Source organism: Lepidochelys kempii, chromosome 18 (genome assembly GCF_965140265.1).
Source record: "Lepidochelys kempii isolate rLepKem1 chromosome 18, rLepKem1.hap2, whole genome shotgun sequence".
Lineage (NCBI taxonomy): Eukaryota > Metazoa > Chordata > Testudines > Cheloniidae > Lepidochelys > Lepidochelys kempii.
In genome coordinates, this window is record NC_133273.1 from 20,404,558 (window position 1) to 20,413,429 (window position 8,872).

The window sequence follows — 8,872 nt, forward strand, 5'->3', positions numbered from 1 at the left end:
ACTTTTCTCCTTTTCATTGGGAGGCTTTATTACACAGTTTTAAAATGCAACAGTGTCCTCTGCTGGCAAACTCCGGTCATTTAACCATTTAATCTTGGCTGTTACATCTGCTTAGCAGAAATAAAAATTCTTGAATCCCTTCCAATTTAATAAGCAACCTCCCTACGCCCACAGGCATTGGTCTCTTTTATCCAAGGGACCCCAAAACACTTCTGCCAGTGATAACATATTAAGCTTAATATTTTTCTTACTCTATTTATATTTTAGTGGCACCTGCAATATGCTGCGTTCCACCTAGATCTGCAGGAAGACACACTTTCTGACCAAGGAGCTGCCTTCTAAAGTAGGCAAGTCTTATTAATTATCATCACTTTTGGATCCAATGAAATGCGGAAGTTAAAGAACGTGTTAAAGTTCATGCAGCAAGTTTGTGTCCATGAATCCCAGCTGTCCTGATTCCTAGAGCTTTGTCGTCACCGCTAGATTCAGTGCCACTAATACCACTGTGTATCGGATCATGGTTACTGCGTTCCTCCTCCATACATGTATGTGCCACTGATGCTCTCCCCCTGGGATGCCCCACATTGTTAGGAAGTTACAATGGGTGGATGCGGTTTTACTGTGGCAAAACACTTCTTCCTAGAGTTTCCAAACTTGGTTTCAGTGGGAGCTGTGTGTATGCAATGAACAGGATAAGCAGTCTGCGGGTGCTGAGAGGAAGATTCTGTTTATCAACTGACCTTGGAACTTGGGTGCTCTTAAGACAAGCCATTACCTAAAACCAGAGAGGGGAAGGGACCTCTGGTTCTCTTAGTAAGTACCAACCAGGGCAGGGTCAGAGCTAGAAATGGAGGTCATTGTACCCCAACTTCTTAGTCACTCGCCTTCCTGGTAGCTTTTCACCTGACGGGTCAAGTATTAGCTTTCCTAGGTGCGGTTGGTAAGGGAATTAGATATTCTCAGATTTCAGGTGAATGTACGATTTAAACCACAATTCTCAATCAATGATTTCCACCTGTGAGTTGAGTGATTCCACAGAGACTCTAGTTCCCTGGTGGCAGACAGTAATTCTTAACCCATCCACTAGGGAATAAATTTCATAAGATTACTGCTTTATTTGCAGGGCCATAAACACAGACATGTTCTCTGCTTTGGAGAGACATGAATCCGCTAGCCTGTGAGATCCCAAAATAAGGCAACAGTTTGCAGATCTTCTTGCTGCCTCATGTAGGCACCGGGAAAGAGTTGCAGAGACTCATTAGCAAGACTGGATAGCTGCAGAAGAAAGGCAATAGCCTATTTCCTTCCCTTTTAACGGAAAATTACCAATTGCATCAATGATATTACCACCACGGCAGCACATTCAATCATGCTCTATCTAGTTAAAGGGCTCTGCTGAAAGGTGTCATTAAATGAAATGTGATGAATGGGCTGCATTTGGTTGTGTCCTTGTACAGCCTGTGTTACAATCCAAGAGCTTCCCCTTCCAAGCCTGAGTCTGGATCATCAAAGTTGTGTTAGTGGCTGGGATACTTAAATCTAATTTTAGCTCTGAACTTCACCATGTCTCCACCCCTGGGTCTGCTGCTATGGAGTCGTGCTGCACTCCAGCGATTTTAATTTAAGACCTGAGACGCACTTGACCAGGCTTGTATTATTTTTGGTCACATTAAGGATGTTATCCCACATGTACATGGCACTATTTGTGGCAGAGGCTCCACACTGCTGGGTGAAGGGATGTGTAAGTAGGTCCACTGTAACTATCCACAGGGAAATGACGATACCCTGGGAATTCATCTGAAACTTTGCACCTCCCAGAATTAGAGCGGGTTGACAAGTTTTGAATTTGAAAATCTCCAGCAAGAAAAGGGACTAATTTTTCATGAAAATGTTCATGAAAGACTAACCCATTTTCCAACCAGCTGGCCCCAGAACGTTGCCAATATTCTTGTCCCAGATCACGACACACAAATTGTTTGCAAATACCACTAAGTGCGTACATACAGCATCCCTAATGTCAGCCAATGAGAACAGTGGACTCCCCAGTCATTTCACCCACAGGACTTTGCCTCGCCCTTGTTGCCAGCCAGATGCTTTTTACCTGAGTCCCATCGTATAAGAATCCCTTCTTCAGCTGCAGCAGCGCCAGCCTTGCCAGGATGGGAGACCTCTGGGGATTCCTAGAGAGGGCTACCAAGAGGACTCTGTGAGCTTCTTCCACCCGATCCAGCTGGTACAGGGCATCGGCACACAGGATCTGAGATGCTTCATCAGAAGGGTCCAGCTCCATCAAGAGAGAAGCCAGCTGGTGAACCCCGAAGGCATCCCTGCATAAACAAAGGAAGAACTGCTCATAGTTCTGGTGGAGCTTATCTATTGCTCAGACAGAGCAGCTGGCTCTGAATGAGCCCCATATTAAAATGGTGGCCAAACGTCACAGTCTCCAGAAATGGAGAACTTCCTGTCACTTAAACATTTGAGCCACATTGTAAACATTTCATCAAATGCCTATTTGTAAATGTGCTTATAAGTGCAGGTGAAAGCATGGCTCCAAAAGAGGGTCCAGGTCCAGGATAGGGACTCCTAGACACTATTGCAATACAAACAATAAAAATAATAGGTATAGAAAATCACATATTGTCTCATTTGAAGAACTCTCTCCTGCTAAAAATTGCTATAAAACACGTACATGGGAACAGCCTTGTTAGATAGCCTCCTGCTGTAAGAACACTGGAGTAGGACCCAGGAGATCTGGGCTCTAGTCTAGGCTCTGCCACGGGTCTATTGGGTGACTATGTGGAAGTAATTTCCTTTCTGTGCCTCAGTTTCCCAATTTGTAAAATGGCAATAATGACACTGACCTGCTTTGTAAAGGGCTTTGAGATCTACTGATGCAAAATGCTATATAGACCTAGGTATTATTAATAAGAGACCTTTCTAAAGTATCCCCAACTGTATAGGCCAAACTGTGCTGTCCGAGTGAGGGACTCCATTTGCCACCAAATTTCTAAACCCATTTCTTTCCCAATCTTTAGAGCCGGTCAGAAAATAGTTGAGTATTTTCCAGGAAGAATATAGAAAGAAATGAAAAAAATAGGGTTTTGAAAATGTTTTACAGAAATTTTCTGTTTCTTCGGATGAAACGCTGAAAATTGGACACAAATGTTTTTGGTTTTCAATTCCTTATTGAAATAGGGGGCAATTTATTAATAAATACAATTTTTCACAACCCCTTCCACCCCCCACCGCAAAAAGCCATTTTTCATTAAAAAAATCAACTGAAAAATACAACCAGCTCTGATAATCTCATTTATAGCACCCTCCCTCGAAAAAAGTGGAGCAGAATCTTAAATGGATTTAGATGCCATAACTCTGCTTTGATTTGTTTTCCCCCTTAAGTGTTACATTCATTAATTTAGCATTGGATAATGGTACCAGACTGCCAGCCCTGGATATGAACTTATTCTCTTATCCTCCAACAAAGGTGCAGCACGGGTAGCAGAAAATCAAACATCCCTTGCAGTCATTCATCCCTGATAGGTTAGGATCTCTTTTAGAGCGCATAGGGGAGTTGTCTCCATGGCCCATTCAGTGCTTGATCTCTGCTGAGACTTCCAGTGAGGGGGCCTATGAGCACCAAAAATTATTGTTTTTGTGATCTGGATATCTACTCCATGAGAAACCAGAGTGAGATCCCTCTGCCTCTTTTCATCAAGGACACTGAGCAGCCATCAGATGTTAATGGCTTTTGCCCATTACCAGTTAAGGCTGGGTTCCCACCAACTGGTGACCGAGACATGAAAGGGTCTGAATCCCATTCCCATTCACCTGAGCCAATCAACCCCCCAAGCCATACCCTTAGCCATACCCTTCTTTTGTCAGGAATCCATTCAGTCCTGCTCCTTTCTTTTGCCTGAAGGCTGAGCTGCCTTTTGGAGATGGCTTTTTCTGGAGTATCTTCTGCCCTTCTTCCTGGAGCACCTTCAGGAGCAGCCCTCTTTGGTTCCAGGGCACATAGGACTTGACAGTGAGGATGGTTTCGTCTAATCTCAGTCGACAGGCAGTGATATAATCCAGGGCCGTGAGGTAAGGACTGCCACCCAAAATCCGGATAAGTCCTCGCCCGCACAGGGCTTTCACACAACTGTTGGGGTGTGGGGAGTCATGCTCAATGACCTTCTGGAAGTCTGGCAGGGCTTGCTGACAGTCATTGGCGTGGAGGTAACAAAACCCTCGCAGGACCAGGAGGCTGTTGTAATAAGTGTTCAGCTCAGACTCCAAGAGGTGGCTGCAGATCTTCAGGGCGCTGTGGACGTTCCTGCTCAGCAGCTGGCAATCCGCCAGCCGGACACTCAGCTCACGCCTGGACTCCGGGGCGATCTGAATGAGGAACTGGAGAGTGTGGATGACTGGGGAAAGCAGTTCTCTGCCAGCATCATCTCGGAGCTCCGGCCGAGTACGCACGGCTTCCCTGTAGGCTGCAAACTCTACATCCAGGACAGCTCTGGCCTGTTCTTTAATCCTCTCAGTGTCACAAGATGAGAAAAGCTCGTCAAAGTGCTGCTTTGCTTGGCCAGGGCTTATCCTGAAGGCATCTATCAAGTCCTGCATCATCTCCCGTGTCCGCCCACCCAAGGAGAAGTAAGCAGCAGCCCGGCCTAGGAGGACACCCAAAGCTCTCTCATCTCTGAACTTACTACCAGCAGATAAGGCCTCCATAGCCTTGCTGTAAACTGCCACACACTCATTGAATTTGTGTTTCTCGTAGAGGTATGCGGCCTCTGCCTGGCATACCTGGATGCCATTCGGTGCTACAGCAAGAAGGAAGTCATAACAGTCACCCAACTGGCCATCCAAGGCCCTGCTATCTGGGCCTGTCTCCCGGTGCACTGAAAGATAATCAGAGAAGGTCTGGATCACCAGTGGCAGGTGTTCCTGCTGCCTGCTGCGTAGATATGCCACTGTCTCAGCTCGGTGCGTCACGAAAGCTTGTATATAGTCCACCACTCCGTTCCCAGATTGTGTCCCTGACAGCACCCGTGCCAAAGCCCTCGTCAGCAGCAGGTCCACTGAGTGTTTGGGAGGAGTGCTGAGCAGGGCATTGCACCGGCTCACCACCTCTTCATAGTGCCCCTGCCTGAGCATGGCCTCCAGCTTGAATACAGAGGAAGCCAAGTTGTTGGGGCTTAGGGTGGATAGGAAGACTGCAGCTATTCCCACGTTGAGTGACACAATGGCCAAGTTGTTGCAGTGTATGCTGGGAATCTGACTCCTGCCTGTGCACCATGTCTCCAGGGTAGCTATCACTTTCTCCCAGGGCCCCTTCCCAAGGGACTTGACTTTCTGCACTGCCAGGAGTGCACTGCAGCTGAATGCAGCCATGTAGAAAGCCGTGGCCAGCGGCAGCTCATTCATAGCTAGGTGCTGGTCCCCTTCCTTGCAGAGCCGCATGGCAAGCTCCTGAGCTGACATTCTGAACACAGAGGCATTTACATCTTCAGCAAGTGTCGTTTCACTCACACCCTGTCGTGTGCCTGTAGAACAGAAATTAGAGCAGTTAAAACTAAGCACGTTGCCACGGCGCGTGGGTATCCATTGTTTTTTCTAAGCCATCAAGCTGACAGACACAAACAAGGGCCTCAGATGTTTTGAAGGTCACAGAGTCCTACAAAGAGCAAAAACTTTGGTCACTGAAAAGTATGCACTTGTAACCGAAAAACAGTCCCTTCCCCAAGCGCTCACACTCTAAGGATATGATGGTAGACCTTGGGTGGATACAAGAATCAGGGGGAGCGCAGAATATGCTACACAGATCTGCATGTGGAACAGAGAGGAGAAATTTGCCCTCAGTATTTAATCCTGAATTGTGTTGTTATATTCCATTTGACAAAATATATGAAATATTTTCAGTCAAATACTGGAGAGGGGGAATTTAAACATACTTGTGTAATAAAGAAACCTACCATTACTCTGCTGCTGTCTTCCGACTATCTCCTTTCCCCATCAAGCACATCTTTCTCTACCCTCCAAACCATAGAGGGCTGTTCCCTCCCTTCCCCCAACCATCCTTTTGGACCTGTTGTATTAATTTAGATGGATCATATGGGCCCAAAGAGTCAAAGGTGTTAACATAATCCAGTCACTGTCCAACATTAAACCATTTTAAATGAAGTTCGGGGTTTGGTATGCAGAGACCTCAGCTTGGTAAACCCATCATTACAAATCATTTAAACCTTTTATTAAAGATACAGAAAGCAAGGAAATATAGTTAAAGCATTGGAAAGGTAAAGTATTAAGTAAGGCTTTCATTTTTAACAACATCTCTTGTTCCCTTTCCCTTTTGCTGTAGAGAGTTTTTAGAAGGAGCTCCCCTCCCCTTGTTTGACAGTCTATCAGATGGTATCAAAGATGGCAATCATAGGGGAAAAGACAACGAGGAGTCTGGTGGCACCTTAAAGACTAACAGATTTATTTGGGCATAAGCTTTTGTGGATAAAAAACCCACTCCTTTAGATGCATGGAGTGAAAATTACAGATACAGGCATAAATATATATTGGCACATGAAGCGAAGGGAGTAGTCTTACAAGAAAAGGGGGGAAAAGAAATAGGGGAAAAGAGAAGAAGTTAGCTGAGATGGGATGGAGCTGGTGTTATTGCTGCTGTTGTGAAAGTTCAATCCTGTTTCCTAAGAAGATAAATGCTCACAAAAGTGGAAAGAAAAGAACAGCAAAGCTGGAAAATGCAGATTCTGGCTTTGGTATTGATCCACCCTGCAGGAAAAACAGGCCCAGCACATAGTCTTATCAGTCACTCCGAGACCTGGCAAACTTGTACCAGCCTCGGGTTATTGTGGGCATTGCTTTTAGCTGCCTCTCTGTTCACAGGCTCACAGCAGTGCTACAGACTCTTATTAAACAGAAGACAAAGAGGGAAATAGGAAAGAGAAGGAATAAAGTGAGGAGGGAAAAGGATACATTTGGGGGGTAGAAACAAAGTCTCCCATCCCAGATGGTGCCGGGGATCCAGCCAGAGCTGGTGAGGGTGGCCTATGAAGATTCCTAAAACGAATATTGAACATTCAGGAGTAGTTGGGGAAAGCAACATGCAGTTGCCCCAGTTAGCTTTCCACTACGACCCCAAAGTGTCCCTACTCTTGCAAACAGCACCGTGCCCAGAGCACAAGCCTTCGGGATACCAGTCTCATATCTCACCCTGGAGACAGCAATCCCAGCAGCACAATGCATTGCCCCAATGCCACATCAGTGAACTAGTTCAGGTCTAATTTCTGAATCCCCAGCACTCAATAAAGTCATCATCCCTTATCGGCTTCCATGAGAACAAAGGGTACACAGCACCTTTTACATGACCATCAAGTCAGCTTTGGGCCCACAGAAGATACCATTTGGGGCCCTGTAGTTGGTGCCTTTTATAACTTGTTTACCCAAAACATTTGTTGCATTATCCAAACTGAATGTGGACAATTTTTTTTTTAAAAGAGGAAATAATGTAGATGCTCAGCATGCCAGTTCTTTGGTGCTGGGGCTGCCTTTTCATTTTGTATGCATGCAGCACCTAGCACAATGGACTGCTGCTCCCCATGTGGAGTCTCCAGACACTAATTATAACCTGAGGGGTAAATTTCCAAATGCCCTTCCCTGATTCTGGTGTTTGCGCTGTCTGATTCTGCTCTGCTCTGCGCTCCTCCCATCCCTTTGTCTGACCCCCCTCCCTCCTCGCCCCACCTGCACCATCAGACTCCCTCTGACAGCTGGACTCTAGGAAATAAACAAAACCAACCCCCTGCACACACTGCTTTGCCCGCTGTTTGCCTTTTCCCCTCTATCAGAAATCAGTCAGACATTGTTGCTTTTGTGGGTGCTGGGAGAAAGCGGGGAAGGGGAGGAGGCAATTTCCAGCCTGTCTTTGTTTCTGAAGCTGGGTGTGTGTGTGTGTGGGGTGTCAGACTATTGGCACAAGTAGCCAAGTCTGCATGGATTCTTCCCAGCTTTGGTATTGGCGGTGATGGGGGGGTCACATTCACTCCTCCCACTACGAAAAGGTGGGAATCTACAAAGGTTAGACAGGGACCAAACCCAGAGCGCCTCACTCCCCAGACAATGGGACAGAAGAGCAGAGGAAACAAAGGGCAGGGGGAGAAGGGCACGAGCAGGGCCTGGGAACTCACGTCTGAACACGCTCGCTGCGGTGGAGGTGCAGGGTGATCTTGGAGATTCCTTGCTGCTGCACTCAGGAGAGGTGACTGCCGCTGGGAGAGATGGGGTGAGAACTGGCTGGCTCGGTTCATCCTGCCACATGCCCTGTTACCCAGGAGACGGTAAACACTAACACAGGCTTCTGTTCCCGCAGGCAGAGGATGGCTGCACGGTGCAGACGCACAGTCCCTGGCTGGGGCACTATGGCAGGGCTCGAAGCCTGAACTGCCAGGTCTATCTATCTATCTATCTATCTATCTATCTATCTATCTATCTATCTATCTATCTATCTATCTATCTATCTATCTATCTATCTATCTATCTATCCCCACACATCCCCCCCTCTATCTATCTATCTATCTATCTATCCCCACACATCCCCCCCTCTATCTATCTATCTATCTATCTATCTATCTATCTATCTATCTATCTATCTATCTATCTATCTATCTATCTATCTATCTATCTATCTATCTATCCCCACACATCCCCCCCCTATCTATCTATCTATCTATCTATCTATCTATCTATCTATCTATCTATCTATCTATCCCCACACATCCCCCCATCTATCTATCTATCTATCTATCTATCTATCTATCTATCTATCTATCTATCTATCTATCTATCTATCTATCTATCTATCCCCACACATCCC

The 8,872-nt window shown here is 46.2% G+C and overlaps 1 protein-coding gene across 1 annotated transcript in view; it reads right to left on the reverse strand.

The window, feature by feature from the left end:
- TTC34 (tetratricopeptide repeat domain 34) overlaps window positions 1–8,266 on the reverse strand; it is a 49,029-nt gene extending 40,763 nt beyond the window's left edge. Inside the window, exons 1-3 of the mRNA XM_073316853.1 lie at window positions 8,187–8,266; window positions 3,869–5,534; window positions 2,102–2,327 (exon numbers count right to left, since the gene is read on the reverse strand). Of these exons, the coding sequence (XP_073172954.1) occupies window positions 2,102–2,327; window positions 3,869–5,472 (1,830 nt within the window). The 5' untranslated portion in view covers window positions 5,473–5,534; window positions 8,187–8,266. The remainder of the gene's footprint in view (window positions 1–2,101; window positions 2,328–3,868; window positions 5,535–8,186) is intronic.
- Between the last annotated feature and the right edge of the window lie 606 nt (window positions 8,267–8,872).